The following is an 18,530-nucleotide window of genomic DNA, read 5'->3' as shown; positions in this document are numbered from 1 at the left end:
GTATACATATGTAACAAACCTGCACGTTATGCACATGTACCCTACAACTTAAAGTATAATAATAATAAATTAATTAAAAAAAAAAAAACCCACAGGGTAGCAAAGAAAATAAATTTTATTCTTTTGGTTTTCAGAAGACCTACCCCAACCCCATCTACTCCATCCCACCTACCCTGTCCCAGTCTTGGCAGCATATTTGTAGATGTCAATCAAATAGCTTTGAGACTTTTTCCTTTTTTGGTCTTCATTGTTAAAGTGGGTGGATGAACCACAAATAAAGGCATTTGTCAGATTCTTCAACTGATTTTACAGCTGTAATTGTGCGTGCATCTGTGGTATTCTGCCAACACTGCTCCCTACTCATCAGTGTAAAATGGAAGGCTTTTAGCAACTCTGAGAAGGTGTCAAGAGCAGACCATTTAAACCTAACATTCCCAATAATGCAATTGTGGTAAAGGATCTGGCTGTTTGTGAGATGCTTGATAGGATGGAAAAACAAAATGAATAGTTCAGAAGCAGATATTTCTTCTCCTCTACTGCAGTCTCAGTTGGATTTTGTTTGTTTGTTTATAAATTCTAAGAATGATCCATGGAGCTTGTCTACACTGCTGTTATATGTTCTTCATCTGGGCCTGGAAGACTTGTCAGGGCTCTGATGAGTTCTGGCCCTGCAGCCGTCTGGGGAATCTGGGGACAAGGCAGCATATTCTGAGAATGCAGAATCCTGGCTTCTAGTCCCAGCCCTACCACTACCTCTCCCTAGGTGGGGGATTTTAGGAAAATCTCTTCCCCTCCCTATGCCTGGTTTCTTTTCAATTGGCTGTCTAACAGGAATGCTGTGCCACTCACATGGGCTAATGTATTGTGTCAAAGTGTGTTAAAATTATCATTCACTGTGCACATGAAAAATATCTCTGGCCGAGCGTGGTGGCTCACGCCTGTAATCCCAGCCCTTTGGGAGGCTGAGGCGGGTGGATCACGAGGTCAGGAGATCGAGACCTCCTGGCTAACATGGTGAAACCCCGTCTCTACTAAAAAGTACAAAAAATTAGCCAGGCGAGGTGGCGGACGCCTGTAGTCCCAGTTACTTGGGAGGCTGAGGCAGGAGAATGGCATAAACCCGGGAGGCGGAGCTTGCAGTGAGCCGAGATGGCGCCAGCCATTGTACTCCAGCCTGGGTGACTGAGGGAGACTCCATCTCAAAAAAAAAAAGAAAAATATCTGTGATCATAGCACTTTACAATGTAAAAACTGAAAAAAGAGTGTGCATGTGTGTATGTGTGCATCTCATTAGATCAAACAACATTAGAGTGACCTACTGTTCTGGGATACAGAGCATATGTATGCATGTGTGTGTGCATGGGTGTGTTATCACAACATTACATTCAATCATATAATTGAATTTTTTTTAACTTTGGTCCCTTGCTTATTAATTTCAGTGCCTTCCACCAGCATTATTTGCTTCACTCCCAGTTACTGTTTAAAAATGCTGAGAAGAATTTGGAAATATGCCACTGTGGTTGATAACAGATGGGGATATTTTTGAAAATTATTTCACCATGAGGATAGAAAGCCACTTTCTAATTATCAAACAAGTTGGTAAGCATGAAAGGCGATGGATGAGTCTCTTATAAAAATAGACCCAAATATCAGTTTTCTCTTCTCTTTAATGTGGCACGATGGACATTTCTGAAGGGATATGCCACCAACATCAATCTTACATGAATTTCATTTTTGTGATGGTCTAAGTTCCTTGCAGGAATAGATCCTTCAGCCTCACTGAAGGGAACATTCTAGAGTCCTGGTGACACAATCTGGATGCAGGCCCTGAGTTGAGGACAGATCTGTCTTCAGTGCCCATGTCAGCATGTGTAGTATATGCAAAACCTAACTCAGTTATAATATTTAGATCTAATACTTACCCTGTTTTAAAGCAAGATGGCATTGCCATTTTGGCTTGCATTGTGGTTAGTCGATTTTGTCCTAATGCCTGGGCAAGATCACACCTGACTGAAAATCAGTAAGGCCACCTCCAAATGACTCATAGGATGGCTTTAATGTTAAGTTAAGAGCATATGTTCTGGAGTCAGTCCTGTTCTGTCTCCCTCTTTGTTACTGTGCCACTTTGAGCAACTCACTCAATGTCTCTGAGCTGCGTTTCTACTTCTGTACAGTATAATGATGATGAACCCCATGGGATTGCTTGTAAGGAGAAAAATTGCAAGGGAAGTGCCTGGCACATAGTAGGCACTCAATTAGTACGAGTTCGTTGGGTTGCTGGCATTGTCGGTGCAAGTCTTATCTTCACTAGACCATGAGTTCCTTGAGACAATGATGTGCAGTGTTTCACCTTGAGTTACCAGTGTATAGCCCAGAGCCTTACATATAGTAGGTACTGAATGCATATTTGTTGAAAAAAAAATGAAATCTAGTAGAAAGGAAGAGATGTTTGCCTTTACCTAGAGAGAAAGAGAGAGAGGGGCAGGGAGTGGGGGAGAGGGAGAGAGAGAGACATTTGCTTTCAATTACAGAGGTGTCTCAAAAGCCGAGATATACAAATCCTATGATAGACTTAGGTCCATGAACACCACCACAAAAATCAGATCTAATCTTTCAACTATGACAGCTGAGCCAATCCATCTTTGTTTCCAGCTTTTGTGATAGAAATGTAAATCTACAGCTCTCTTTGAAGGGAGCCCCCATTTTAGATCTTGGTACCCATTAAGCCCCGGCAGCTTCAGTGCTTCTTGATGCAAACATTCCAAATGCCAATATTGCTTGTTGTCACATTAGCCAATATACAGTCCTCAACATAAAATCCTCTTGATGTCTGATTACTCTTCTCAAGGACCTCACACTGATTCATTTCAAACTGTGAATTACCTTTAATTCACAGCTTGAACAGGCTGCCAAATTTTGTTTTCTCTGCTCCCAGGTGGTTGCTCCTGATGCAGTGGAGAACTTCCAAAAATATATTAAGTCCTTAGGAAAAGTTGGCAAGCTCAGAGATGCAGGCCATACAAGACAAGTTAAAAGCAAGAGTTGCTATACTTCTGGATTTAAAAACCAGAATGTCTGCAACTAGTAAAGTTACCAAGATTACCAGCTTATCAGGAGAGTTAGTTTGGCTACTATGAGTCTCAAACTGATTAGCAGTACTTTTTTTGTTTTTTTTTTTGAGACGGAGTCTCCTTCTGTCGCCCAGGCTGGAGTGCAGTGGTGCGATGTCGGCTCACTGCAAGCTCCGCTTCCCGGGTTCATGCCATTCTCCTGCCTCAGCCTCCTGAGTAGCAGGGAGTACAGGCTCCCGCCACCATGCCCAGCTAATTTTTTGTATTTTTTATAGAGACAGGGTTTCACCGTGTTAACCAGGATGATCTCGATCTCCTGACCTCGTGATCTGCCGACCTTGGCCTCCCAAGGTGCTGGGATTACAGGCGTGAGCCACCATGCCCAACTGCAGTATTTTTAAATTCTAAGTACCAAATCATGTATTCTGATTAAGAATTAATCTGATTAATAAAATAACAGTCATTTCTTCCTTGCCCCATTACACAGTCACTTTGTTACCAAAATTGCATACAAGTAGCAGATCAAACATCTACATGGGGAAGAATATATGAAATTGCTAGAAAGTGGGTTATTGCTCTGCAATAATGCATTGCAGTTCTTAAATTTCAAATTAAAATCTCGAAGGAAACATTTTCAATGATGAAAGCTTTGGTAAAAGGATGGCCAGGGTTGTAATGAATATCAATTAATTTTTAGTAAAAATATTTTCAAAATTGATCTAAAAAATAATGTAATTCCTGTATTGGTTATAGCAATCTGGAAAACATTTTCACAGTCTTCCTATTCTCTTTGGTAATGAAATTTTCATAGCACTTACAGAAAACTTTAGAAATAATGACATTTTAGTTACATAAAACAATTTTGACCCAGTTTTGTGTCATCAAAAACAGAGCAGTATAATTTCTTGTGGAACTACATCCCACCAGGTTGTAGGAATGTTGTGTCCAGGTACAAAAGGAAAACTTTGGCATACTAAATCCCTGAACTTATCAAATCCTGTGAGGAAGGGCAACTTGGCAGGATGAGAGGGAGCTTTGAACTCACTGGGCCCTTGGCCTGCATTCAAACTTTCTTACTAAGGAGCATTGTGACTCAGAGGGCTCTTCTATATGTTTGTAGCCAAAATATCCATTCAGAATAAGTGGGCATGACCAGTCTGTCTTCCTACTGGACTGTGTACACCTCAGGAGGAAGGACTATTATTCTAGCTTTGCTTTGCTCATCTGTAAGATGTGAATAATTTGGAGCACCTCTACGATGCCTGGCAAGTTTAATAAGGCAATGTACATAAAAGCACCTGACACTTGTTCTCAACAGCACAATAATTATTGTTTGTGTCTGTCATTCCTGTGATAGTGTAGTGCCCTTTCTTCCTAACTAGTGCTACAATCAAGGATGTCTTCATGTGACATGCATAACAACCACCCACATGTAAACTCAAGCTGGCCTCAACCAATCTGTCTCCATAAGACCTTCCATCAACTCTCTGACTCCAGAGTTGGGATGTTTTAAAACATATAGGTAATACCATAAGTTGGCAAACTGGTTTTATAAAAAAAAACAACCCAGCATTATGGCTATATTAAGATTTTATGGAAACTATCCAGGCATTCTCGACAGCATGGTTTAAAACACAGGAGCTGCTCAGTTAAATGGGGGTCTGGATGGTTTTCACCTGGACATAGTCCAAATGCTAACAACCAAGTTTTACAAAGGAGCTTGATATTTGGAGCTGCCATCTCCTCAACAGTACTCACAAACAAGTTAAGAACTAACTGGATGTACACCCTTGAGTTCATAGAACCTGCCTGAAAATCCTTTTCGGGGCAACTTAATGCATCTTATCTGTTCCTATCTATGATGGCCCATAAAAGACCAACAAGGTCATGCATTTGGGAAGGCCATTGAACTGACAGGTAAATGGCAAGATGTTATAATCCACTGGATGAATCAATCCAACTGAACAAAGAAAATCCAAGTTCTTCGGTTTGGTTATGTTTTCTTCCTCATTGCTCTTTAATAACTTCATTAAGAAACTACAGGTGGTGGGCACCTGTAGTCCCAGCTACTCAGGAGGCTGAGGCAGGAGAATGGCGTGAACCCGGGAGGCGGAGCTTGCAGTGAGCCGAGATTGTGCCACTGCACTCCAGCCTGGGGGACAGAGCGAGACTCTATCTCGGGGAGCAACGGGGGAGGGGAGGGAAGGGGGCGGGGGAGCGGGGGGTGGGGGAAGAAAAACTACAAAGTAACACAATGTCTGGTGAGTCCATTCAGAGCCTGAATCCTGTCATTGAAATAAACAGATCTCTTTGAGACAAAATAGACAGACATGATATTACTGTGTAAACATACAATTCCACAGCCGCGAAAATCACAATTTCACCTTCTTATGCCCATGCTTCACCCTGTTTTTTGGGACGGAGACATTTTTGAGGGAGATTAGAAACACCGTTTGATTTAGAAGACCTAGGTGGGCCCTGTTCCAAGACTGTAACATAGCTCAGAATCATAGAGGCTGAGGGGTGGGAGACCAACTTTTCTCCTCCAGAAAGTATTGATGATTAAAGTTAAATGTATTTTTATGTTGCTAGATTTAATTACTAAAAAGTATAACTGCTTAAATTTGAACACTGACAAGTGTTTGCTGGTGTAGCTGCATGTGTAGACACATATACTCATTAATTTGTTTAATTTCCTTTAACAGACTCTGTCTGTATAGTTTAAAATAAAAATAAATTCTCCTGTGATTTAACCTCATATCTTCTGTATACTAGGTCAGTGCTTTCCCCCACAATACCACAACTGACAGAAAGGAGGGGATTAAACCTAGGTCTCCAAACTTCCCCAATTCAGTACTCTTGCCTCGTAAGCATTCAGAGTTCCAGCTGAAGCAGGTAGGATGTCATGGCATGAATGGACACTGATAAAAAGCACTGTATGCCAATGGAGTACACTGAGAAGAAAAATACCCAGTTTTCCAAAAAGCCAGTCATATTGTTGGGGTCAGGGTCAGAGACAGCAGTAACTGTCAAAAAGAAAGAGGGAGACTGGCTAGTTCCAAGTTTATACTCAGGCACACTGTGGCCAATGTTTTCAGACCTGGTGCCCATGTGTATAATCCTTATAAACAATGCATACTCCAATGGAAGATCTGCGTTTTGTCAACCAGGGAAAACAGGCCAAGATGAGGAAAAGTAATGAAGTGTCCCAGTAATTAAGGGATTCTGTTTTACAAGACTCTAATCTCTCTTTACTGCACTAAGTGTCAGGAGTGTGCTTAGGACACTTTCTGGCCTTGGGTCTTTCCTGCATCACGGCTGACTTACAGGCTGCTTCTCACCAAGGTGCAGACATTAGCAGTCTGTTTACACTCAGAACAATCTTAATCACCTGGAGGATTACCCTGCCAAATGGAAAATCCTAGGAGGTGGCTTAAAAAGCACACCGTAGCTCAATGTGGGAGAATGATAGTAATGGCTAAGCCAATAATTTGGAAGCTAAAAATAAAAATAACTTTATTACAATTCTGATCTGTCCTATGTTAAACCCATACCCTACCGTAAGAAGGAAACTTATTCCAGCTAAAATCTGATGGACAGTGCTTGGACTTCAGATTAAACAGACAAAAAGAGAGGAGCTCATTCATAAAATGAACTCAGTGTCTTCTAGTTTTACTGATGCTTCCTATAGAGTATTTTAGTTGTATTGACTACACTATATATTACTGTGCTGCGAAGTGCTGTTCTCTGGAAATGCAGCCTCTAACTATAAACCACAATTGACAAGTTTATTTCTGTTAGTTACAAACTACTAAAACATTGCATTCTACGGTATATATAGCAAGCAGCATATTTCACAGTGGGAGCCTAATACTCTTGCTTTAGGAGTAAGTAATTTTACACAGGAAAATATATTTTTATATATTTTCCAAGTTTGGAAACTTGTGTTGATTTTCTAAGCGCGTGTGAGTGTGTGTGTGTGTGTGTGTGTGTGTGTGTGTGTGTGAATCTTACTGACTTTAATGGGGATGAAGTGAGACAAGTGTGAAGGCAGGGAGGATTAGATCTATTATTTCCTAGAATAACAAGGGGGAGGGCAGTTCAAAACGTGATTAATGGAAAAGCTAAAATATACAGCATCAAAGATGACTTTGATTTTTGTGTTTTCATATAATTTGGTCCTTAAATCGGGATTATGGTTTTATTATCCCCTTCTCTTGTTTCTTCTTGCTTCTTAAAATTGAGAATTCTTGGTTGTTGAAATTGAACTTTGAATTAGAAGGCCCAGATCAGTCTAGAAAAGCAAATAAATGAACCAGTGATGGGGTCAGGCCTTTGGGGCTTTGCTACTGCCCTGCACCAAGAATGTAGAAATGCCACTTACTTTCTCAAATCCTCAGTCTATTTGGGAGTCATTCCCAGTTGTTATATGCAATTATTCGTGATCTTCCAAAAGGTGAGCAATTCACTTCAAGGGTGCCATTAGGCCACTTGAATGTCATAAATTATTTCATTTTGAAAAAGTCTAAGTGTGTGCCTATTACACAAAAAATTGACTTCCATTTTCTATTATTAGGTACAAAAGAAGTTGTGAGAGAAATAATACTCCCTTGATACTCTCTTGGACAAATGGATATTAGAAAATCTACAATAGTTAATCTGAGGAAATTGGTTTCTCCAAACTCCTCCTTCAGTTAGCATTAATAAAAAATGAAGACAGTGCTGAGTGAATTGCAGGGCCCTGGCTTCTGAACTTCAACCTACCGTCATGTAATATCTTATTCCAGCTCTTCCTGGATGCCCTTGTTTGTCTTTAATATACAGGCGCCTGATGACCTGCAAATAGTGAGGTTTTGGGCTGACTGGCCATAGCAATCCACTCAACATTTCAAGTCCAATCATGGCTGCTTAGATTCCCTCGTCCATCCCAGTCAGTGGTGACTGAATATTGTGTACAATAATGTCTTTAGCTGATATTATGCAGCGTTTGAACAACTAGTTAAAATGTGAGAAACAAGCCATCTAGAGTTTTCCTTTTTCACTGAAATCACAGTTGTTTTCGTATCCCAGGTATTGACCTGGTCTGTATTTACAAACTTAGAGAGCCTAATGGTGATCTCATTAACTTTTACTGTTACTTACTTATTATGGGTCCTATAATCTGTTTGTATCACTCCAAAATTAATATGCTAAAATCCTCACCCCCAAAGTGATAGTATTAGGACATGGGTATTTGGGGAGGGGATCATGACATGAGAATTGAGCCCTCATGAATGGGATTAGTGCCCTTATAAGAAGAGGTCTGAGAGAGACCCCTCACCCCTTCTACCATGTGGGATTAGAGTAAGAAAACAGCTTTCTATGAGGAAATGGTCCCTCACAAGATGCCCTTTATGCTGTGCATTGATCTCGAACTTCTGAGGCTCCCAAACTATGGGAAACAAATTTCTGTTGTTTACAAGCCATGTTGGTTATAGTATTTGTTATAGCAGCCCAAGCAGACTAAGACAATGGGAAATCTGATTCTCCCCCCACCCCAACCAAACTACATATTATTATGAGTCAAGGTTCATAATTTCAAGGAGCAGAGGAGAGAACATGATTAGATCAGCATTGAGGGACTGTTTCCTTGCCAAATATCCCCAAAAAGGCCTAATTTGGAAATCCAACTACTCACGATTTGAAAGATACTGACTTTGTAGAAGCTCTGGTGGTTGGGTCATTCCACTCTGAAAAGAAAATATATAAACAATTACAGTTCATGTTTCTACTGTCAAATGATTATTCTGAATTAAATTGATCTCCAAACATGCAGTCCCCCAAGTTACCTTCTTGGGATAAGTAACAGATTTAAAAAAAAAAAAAAAAAAAAAAAAAGGAACCAATTAGATATATCATGGGACTGGAAGTCATTATGTTAAGTGAGAAAGGCCAGGTACAGAAAGACAAACTTTGCATCTTCTCACTTATTTCTGAGAGCTAAAACTTAACAATTAAAACAACTTTTTGTTATTGTTCTTCTTTCACGTTTTAATGATTTTAAGTAGGAAAAAGGAAAAAATGAGGGAACAGAGAACATGGATGTTTGGACTAAGAAGGATTTTTCAAAACCACTTACTTTGTAAGGTGAATCCTGGGGTCAGATGCTGCGATTCCTACAAGGAAGAATGTATATGACACAAACATTAGTTAGATGACACAAGGAGAATAAGAGGCATGTTAATTATTGCTGAAGATGTAGTAGACTAATGTTTGCAAATAGGAAACTGCTGTTAACAATTCCATTAATTAGGCTTTTGTCTATAGCTCTATTTGAAGGATAAACGTTTGCCAGCCAAACCTGCTGCAACATGATTATAACTGCCATTTAATGAAAATTATAAGTAAGACTGGTATCTATTTGGAAATGTGTGTAACATGAGAACAAATGACCCATATGTGTGAAATTGAAGTGTATAATTTCTCACTTAGCTGGAAAATGATGCCTCTAAAAGAATAAAGAGGAGTTGGTTCAAACAGATGATCATGTTTTTTTGTAAAACTGTAAACAAGATCATCATTAATAGATCTGCTTGGTTTTTCCCTTTTATAGAAACAGATCCAACTTTCTATGACACATGTGCACAGATGTACCTCATTTTGTATATAAGAAGTGTTCTTAAAACTGCAGTGCAAGTCTGTCGAAGTATAGGAAGCAATGTGAAATGTTAGTGGACTGTGTTATTTAAAGGAATTTAAATTTGACTTGAAAGTCACATTATACACAACTCATTCACTGTTTTGAGAAATTCAGATTTGCACATGCTGCCTTGCTGGGAGTGTGGCACACCTGTGTGGATACTGACAAAACGTGAAGGCAAAATCATTACAGTAACGTTCAGGGCACACATGGCACTGTGTGGGTGGAAGATAAATGGTACAAACCGCAATACAGGCATTCCAAAAGTGGAGACAATGAATTCAAGTAAATACAAGGATTAGTTATATCAATTATTGTTCCAAGTAATCTATTTATTAAGCCCAATATTGACCCTCTGTAGATGAAAACTAGGCTCACAGCATTCTTTATCTTGTATAAAAAGTAAGCAAAAATTTTAACACTTTGCTTTAATCAAAAGTGAAATTTCCAATGTATTTAGTATGATTCTGTTGCTCCAGAGATTTATCTTCTGGCAAGATCGCCACTCCAGAAGACTACCACAAACTCAACAAGAGGCAGAAAAGGCCTCTTAGAGAAAGAACTGTCTATTGCAAAGCCCATATAGTTTGCTGCTCAGAGGCTTCTGTGCTCTCCCTAATAGAGAACTGTCTTTTGACAAAGGACTCAAATGATTCCCACTCATTTTCAAATCACAGATGGCAAGGAAGGGGAAATATTTCTAGAGGCATAGGCACTGAGAAAATTGACAGGTGAAAACCAATAGCAAAGGAGCCCACAAAAATGACACAGAAAAGTCTGAACTTAAAAAGCACAAGAATCTACAGTCATTTAATATAGAGGCAAGCATTCCCATCTGTCTTAATAGACTCCGAGAACATAATTGCAGCATAGTATAATACTACACATACTACAATAATTTATGCTCACAATAATATATAAGTTATCAAGAAAGACTAAAGCATGCTTGACATAATCTTTACAAGAAGTCAGGAAAATATTAATTACACTTCAAAATAACTTATATTGCATGATTCCTATAGAATAACAACTTTCAGTTATCCAATAATTTTAATCATCCAGAACATCTCATTTTCCAGAGTGTCAAATAAATGACTTGTTAACCATTTATATCTCTGTAACTATATACAAGTATTTTTATCTGTTACTATTTAAGGGATTTCATTACAAAGGTACAGGATGAGTTTGGGCTTGTATACCTCCAGGAAATTAAATGTCAAGTTCCAAAGTCAATTAAGCCAAATATCTGATCAGAGAGTAAAACATGTAGTCAGTCTTTGTACTGGTCTTATGCCTGAATTTTTAACCTTCATCCAAATATTTTGGACTTTACACCTAAACAATCAGTTCTTCCAGAGCATCAGTGCAACAATGTATACAGCAAACTGGAACATTATGTTATTCACCGAATTGGAGTAACTGATATATATTCTGGATGCATTTTTTAACGTTAAACTGAATTTCACATTTCTTTTTACTTTATTTTTTAATTTTTACTTTTTTTGGTACACAGTAGATGTATATGTTTATGAGGTACATATGATGTTTTGATTATTATGCATTGGATTTCACATTTCTTAAACTAGAAATCAAATCAAAACAAATGAAACAGCTTTGTATATCACCAAAGTTACTTTACATACATATCCAACCCCAATTGGAAATAGCTTGGTTGTAGAAATAATCTGCAGAGTTCTCACAGTAATTGTTAATGCACAACAAACAATACAAATTTATTTTAAATGCCTGATTTTGCTTTATGAATTTCTTTCATAGACATGTCATATACGTAATTTTTGCAGTAGAGTATACTGATGCCAAGTTGTTTTCACAAACTTATGAGGTTCTTTTAAGCAATAGCCTTGACAATAATCCTAAAATCAAAAGTTCCTAAAGGATCTAGATTCTAGAGCAACGATCAGCTAACTTTTTCTGCAAAGGGCCAGAGAGTAGATGTTTGAGGCATTGGGAGACATACCATCTCTGTCATAATTACTAGACTCTGCCATTGTAGTGTGAAAGCAGTCATGGACAATGCGTAAATAAGTGGGTGTGACTGGATTCCAAGAAAGCTTGATTTATAGACACTGACATTTGAATTCCACACTCATGCGAATATTATTCATAATAATATATTAATTTTCTTTTGAAAATGTTAACCCTTTAAAGATGTAAAAACCTATGGGCCATAGTTTGCCCACCACTGTTCTAGAGGATGTTTACCTCCAGGAAAACTTTATTAAACTTCTCCTAAGGATATTATTACTCTCTCAAATCTACTTGGCATGCACTTAACTCCCTTCCTTGTGAAGTTTTTCATCGTCTATGAGAAAACATGGTATTTTCAATTTGAAATTGATAAATAAGTTAAGTTGAAAATTTTCAACTGTATTTGTTTTAGTAAGCTTACAGAATCATCAACTATTTGACCTAAAAAAATCCATTGGAATTATATAGTGTACACACACACACACACACACACACACACCCCACGCCCCAATACAGATGGGGAAACAGAGACTTAGAGGAACTTGAACAGGACCACACAGCAAGCAAATGGCAGTGCCAGGATTAAAAGCAGCTGGGAATGCAGCTCTTAAGACAGCACTCTTTCCTCTGGGCAAGCTCTGTCATGGATGTAAGAAACTGATGCTTTCTGAAAGGATGCTGCCACCTAGTTCTAGTGGAAGCACTGAGGAAAGGGAAATCACCTTTGTTGCATATAGGGATGGCCATGTTTTGGAAGACACAATTTGAACTGGGGCATCAGTAAGCCTGTGTGATAAAAGACATACAGAGAGACAGTATGACCGCTGGTGCCAGAAACACCTGGATCTAAATACTGGTTCCCTCATTCATTAACTGGATAATCCTGAGCACATTACTTAACTACCAGGTTTCTTCCTCTGTAAATTGGGATAGTAAAATTAACAATCTCTTTGGGTTGTAGTGGGGATTAAATTCTTTACTATATATTAAGTGCTTAGAATGACGTGAGGCACATGGTGCCATTGTACGTGTTGGTTGTTATTTAAAATGTACTTTTCTTTCAAACCAACATTTTGGCAGGAATCAAATGAAACAGGAGTGGGTGTGTAGACTTCTTGCTTTCACCATTTTAGCCCACTCACTTCTACCTTTGTCATGGGGTTGATGGTAGCACAGATAATGGGCAGAAAATGCAAACTGTGCCTGATTCCAAATTGTGCACTTACTACAAAAGCCCATTTAAACAACAGTTCTATTGTATACACTTGCAAATGTCAAAATTGCAACTTGCACAAATTATCTCCAAAATTGGAGAACTCAGCTGAAAACACTGCAATTGCTGTACAAGTGTTGGACCTGAACTGGATGGATAACTCCCTTTGCTGGAGATGCCAGGGGGAAGGATAACAGGAGCCTAAAGAGGGTAGGTGAGAATGCAAAAATGAATAGCACACACCCATACTGGGACAGTGAGGTTAGCTGTTCATTTAGTTCTGACCTCTTTCATAAGTTAAAGAAGATCATTAAGCAAAGTTTAGACCAGTATTACTGTCAAAATCATGACCCTAAAATCTAAGGGTTTCTCCTTTGGGTCTTTCTCCTTCTACAAATAAAATCCAAACTCTTTGAGGTGGTATCTGAGGCATTTTCCAAAGATGCACCTATTTGCCCAGGTTTCCTCTCTTTCCACTCTCCATCACACAAACTTTAATCCTGCCACTTAAGACCTTATATCACCCACCATGCATTATAGCATGATCCCTCATCTCTCATGACCTTGCTCACGCTAGTCTTCTACATGCGGTATTCTTCTCTTGGCCCCTTCTTCACCCGTCAGAGTTTTAATCATCCTCTAAATGTTGCCACCTCAGTGGTGAGCACTTCTTCAACTCCCCACGGGAGTGTCTTGTCTTCTCTATGAAGACATTTACTACATTGTTTTGTGATCTACGTGATAGCATGTAGACGGTTTTTCTTCACCCCTAACTTTAAGCCCACTGTACCTTCTCAGTAAACAATTTCTGAATAAATGGATGGAAGGAAGAAAGGAATGGAGGAAGAAAGGAAGACATTATATATATTTTTAAAGCATGTTAGAATATCCATGTCTAGGCATTTTAAAAACTGATGGCAATAAAGCAAATCTTACTGGGAGAAGGTAAATAAAAATAATATTAAACATTTGACAATAGAACTGCAGAAGGAAAAGCTCTGTCATTGTGATGTGGTGTTTTGTAAAGATCTGTCTTCTTGTGAGCAAGAACTAAGGTGATAAAAATGAAAATCAGTTCATTAAAGAGTATAGGTTTTATAACTTAAAAATCTTGAATGTTGCTGTTCCATCATCTATTTGATATTTCTTAAGGGATTGAATATTTCTTATTCAATCTCTGTCTCATCTGTTCTAGACACAGTGACTTGGGCAGTGGCAACACCCTATGGAGTAAGATATGCATGCCAATATCTGTGTGTATTTTGTCTTAAAGACTCACTTTCAATAAAAATTATTTTTATATTGCTATTCTGAGGGGCAAGAGAGAGAGAGTTGAGATTTTATGGCACTAGAAGACCAAGGCCATTTTTGTCACTGAGAATCCAACTGGAAGATTGGTATAATTAAAATAAGACAAAGAAAAATGCAGGAAGGAAGAGAACTGACCTGTCCTGGGATGGAAAATGTGTTCTGCTCAGAGTGTCCAGAAGTATGCATGGAAGTGAGAGGAGTAGGCCAGGAATGGGTCATCTCCTAATGAGGAAAAATAAAGCAACTTTATTTCAGGGCACATAAAAAATCAAGCCCTTTTTGGGCACTAAACAGGGTAGGTCCTTTATAAATACTAACTTAATTGACCTAATATTTAAGGTGAATTTAAAATCATTTGGACCATCCAGCAGATGCTTGCACACTGCCAGTGACAGGGAGCTTGCTACTGCTTGAAGCAGTCTGCTCCATGTTGAGACAGCCTGATCAGGCTATTTTTCCTTCTTTTGTGAGTTAAAAACTTGTTCCCCAGGAAGTTCTATCTATATATTGTATTTTGGAGCTGCACAGAATGCATCTCCTCCTTCTTTTGAATGACAAGCCTTCAGCTGTTGGAAGATAGTAATCCTATCCCCCGGCATTGTCTCTTCTCCAGGTTGAGACATTCTCAGCTTGTTCATTCATTTATTGGGAACCTTCAACTTTTCTTCTAACGCTCAATTTCTGTACTCTGTCACTATCTTTGGTGCTTCCAGGAGGAACTCCAGATTGCCTGGGGCTCTTCTAACTCATGGTATCCTGTTCCAGGTGTGATCTGTCAGCTCAAGGGAGGACAGTACTGTCACCGCCTTCTGATACTCATCTTCTCTTGATACAGCCCAACAGGTAGTGACCCGTGATGCACATACTGTGGGTTTTTCCATGCAAAGATGAAGCCGCTGAGGGGAATTCTTCCTCATTCATAGAGGTTACTATGTGATTGGTAGCCCAGTTCCACACAGCCATACACATAGACAGTGTATTTGTGAGTTCAAGTCTCAAAACAGGAAAAGCCCCTTAGGCTCCCATCCTCTGCTATCAGCAGGGGCACCCTCTCATCTCTTTCAAATACTCAGTTTGAAAGAAGTGCTGTTCAAATCTTACTTGAGTCTTAGGGCATGTGGCCAACATGCTTTACGCTAAGAGCAAGGATAATTGAATCACATGCTCAAAACCCCAGCAACAGAAAGATGGTAAGTTTTGTGAAGCAGGAGGGAGTCAGTATGTGTTGGAGTCGTCATTTTCTTATATAAACATTAAGCATTAAAAAAGTCATGATAGAAATAAAGTAGGGATTTGGGGAGGGATGGAGGGGATCGAAATTTATGAAAGTCTTTTTTAATAAGTTACATAATACCTGTTTTTTTTTCCAGTTTTTATAAGTAACATAATTAGTCATTTCAAAGGTAATATTAATAAGAACTCTCAGGTAGCACTAAAACAAGGTTTTTTTCCTTCTATAATTACTCAGTTCAAAAAGAGTCTTTGATGTATGAAGAGCTGTAATGCAAGGAGATACTTCAAAGATTCATTCGCAGTGGCACTGCTGAAGCAGAATTTGTAAGTATTATTCAGACAAGGATTGAATTTTACCTAGCACTATTTAAAAAGGAGGAGGTAAGTACATTAAAAATGCATACACAATTTAGAGGAGATACTTAACCTACTTAAAAGATAGACTACTTCCAAGTGTTTTTGAGTTGTGCATTTGTATCCAGTTGATAAAATTCATGACAAATCCTACTCATGTATTCATCAAAACTGGCCGCAAAGTAAATATATGTGACAACAGTTTAAAGTTGAATTCTAATTACTCTGAGTTTTAAAAATACTCAATGATCTCTTTTACAATTTAGATGGTTTTTCCTGATTAAGGCTGGTCTCCAAAACTGTCAGATCATTTAAAATATATAGCTTGGGATGGGGGAGATGTTGGTATAAGGGTACAAAGTTTCAGTTTGAAGGAGCAAGTTCTGAAGATCATTTGCATAACATGGTGACTACAGTTATTTATAGTAATAATGTACTGTATACTTGAAAATTGCTAAGCCAGAGTTTAAATTGTTCTCACCATAAAAAAAGTATCTGAGGTGGACTGGGTGCGGAGGCTCACGCCTGTAATTCCAACACTTTGGGAGGCTGAAGTGGGCAGATCACGAGGTCAAGAGATCAAGACCATCCTGGCCAACATGGTGAAACCCCGTGTCTACTAAAAATACAAAAATTAGTTGGGCTTGGTGGTGCGTGCCTATAGTCTCAGCTACTTGGGAGGCTGAGGCAGGAGAATTGCTTGAACCTGGGAGGCGGAGGTTGCTGTGTACCGAGATTGTGCCACCGCACTCCATCCTGGTGACAGAGCGAGACTCTGTCTCAAAAAAAAAAAAGTATGTGAGGTGATGGATATGTAAATTAACTTGATGTAATCATTCCACGATGTATATACATATCAAAACATCATGTTTTACCCCATAAGTATATACAATTTTTGTCAATTACAATAATTTTTTTCAAAATAAATAAAATATAGTTCATATTTAGCCAGAGTCAATAAAACAGCAGTAATTCTCTTCCAGGAAAAGGAGTGTTGTCTGTTTTCAGCAACTACTGGGTATACCTAAATTGATTAGAGGCTTGGTTTTATCCCCTTTCACCACTGATTTTAGAGGTGTGTCTCTGGGTTTATTGAAAGGTGTTTCAGACACCGGGAAGAATCAACTCACTTCTCAAAGGTGTACCATTTCCCCCAGGTTTTCTGTGTTTACTCGGAGGCAGAATCTGATTATCTTGAACTACCAGTGGAGTGCACCACCCTGTTAGCCAATCCACATGGAACTGCACAAACTTCTGCATTTACAATTACAACTGATTTCAAACTGTATTTGAAAATGTGAAATTTCATGAAACAGCACACTGAGTCCATGTTACCGCTGATGCATTTGATTACAGTAGGCAGGATGTAGTTGAAAAGAATATAATTTCCTGAAAGAATATCTTCTGCAAAGGACTCTGGAGCAAGCAAGCTCTTTCACTTCTCAAAATGAGTTAGACTTGTAAAGTGTGGCATGCTCACGGCAGATATTCCATTGTTATCCTTTTTATTAACACTTGAAGGATATTAATCTATTTTATGTTCTTGCTATTCCTAAGATAAGACACCTATGCATTCTTACCCAACTTTACTAATTCTTCACCCAGTCATGAAGTAGGGATGAACCCCTGCTCCCAAAATGTTGCCACAGCTTTTATAACAAGATCCAATGATGAGTACCTGTATACAACACCAAGAATCACTTCTGTTTTAAGAAAAATAAGTCACACACACACACACACACACAAACACACACACACACACACACATCTGAGACTGGTCTGAACTTCCACAAAGAAGCACGGATTTATGTTTGGGATCCTTTGATAATTTGAGAGAGAGAGAGAGACAGAGAGAGAGAGAGAAAGCAAGTAGGGATTCATATTCTCAATGGGCAACTGAGGTAATGGGGGTTTCAAGAGGTGAGGTCACTTATACACAGCCTTACATTTAGTAGCAAGTGAAGGTTGATTACTGGTACAAGAGTACACACTTTCCACTATAACAAATATGTGTCCCTTTGTAAGATTGACTAACATGGATAATGAAGAAAAGACTAAGGAATACTGTTTTATCTTTTAGTATTTAGCAAAGAATAGATTTCATAAGTGATAGAGCATTCTACATAACTTCTAATAATAGGAAGACACTTATATTAATGTGATATGAAGACTCCAGAGTCAAACCCCACAAAATCACAAAAGGCTCAATTTTCCACCATATTATCCATACAATAGGTCATGGCTAGGAGTCAAAACAAATCCAAAACCACTTGCAGGTATCCTTGCTTTGCCCAATTTAGACAAAAAAGCTGGGTATGCCACAGGCTGAAGGGCAAAAGACAGTCTGTGTTCCAGGCTTTGCTAATCTCAAATGGATCCTGTACTCATCTAACACACAGCTACCTGAATAGCTGTTATCTCAAGTAACTAGTATGTTGTCACAAGCTTTACCTTATTCACCTTTGTATCTCTCCTGCCTAGTGTGTAATAAGTAATTGGTTGGTCTTTTTGTACCAGAAACGAAACAGGTAGGGATTAGCCTCACACTCTTTTCACAGACAAGAAATCGAAGCACAAAGAGGTAAAGTGACTTGTCCAAGGTCACACAGCAAATGGCAGATCTGTTTGGTGGATTCTTTGCATTTGTTCTACTAATTTTTTTTTTTTTTTTTTTTTTTTT

The 18,530-nt window shown here is 38.7% G+C and overlaps 1 protein-coding gene across 6 annotated transcripts in view; it reads right to left on the bottom strand.

Annotated features, from left to right (window-relative positions):
- AFF2 (AF4/FMR2 family, member 2) overlaps positions 1 to 18,530 on the bottom strand; it is a 501,113-nt gene that overhangs the window by 147,473 nt on the left and 335,110 nt on the right. For 3 of the 6 annotated variants that reach the window (XM_011971245.1, XM_011971247.1, XM_011971248.1), the window contains 2 exons: positions 9,190 to 9,226; positions 8,767 to 8,800 (listed from right to left, as the gene is read on the bottom strand). In XM_011971245.1, coding sequence (XP_011826635.1) covers positions 8,767 to 8,800; positions 9,190 to 9,226 — 71 coding nt within the window. Of the gene's footprint in view, positions 1 to 8,748; positions 8,801 to 9,189; positions 9,227 to 14,398; positions 14,486 to 18,530 lie in introns of all 6 variants that reach the window. The other 3 variants (XM_011971246.1, XM_011971249.1, XM_011971244.1) reach the window with 2 other exon arrangements.

Source organism: Mandrillus leucophaeus, unplaced genomic scaffold (genome assembly GCF_000951045.1).
Source record: "Mandrillus leucophaeus isolate KB7577 unplaced genomic scaffold, Mleu.le_1.0 Scaffold994, whole genome shotgun sequence".
Taxonomy (NCBI): Eukaryota; Metazoa; Chordata; class Mammalia; order Primates; family Cercopithecidae; genus Mandrillus; species Mandrillus leucophaeus.
The sequence above is the reverse complement of the archived record's forward strand: the minus strand, read 5'-3'. Positions and strand labels throughout refer to the sequence as shown.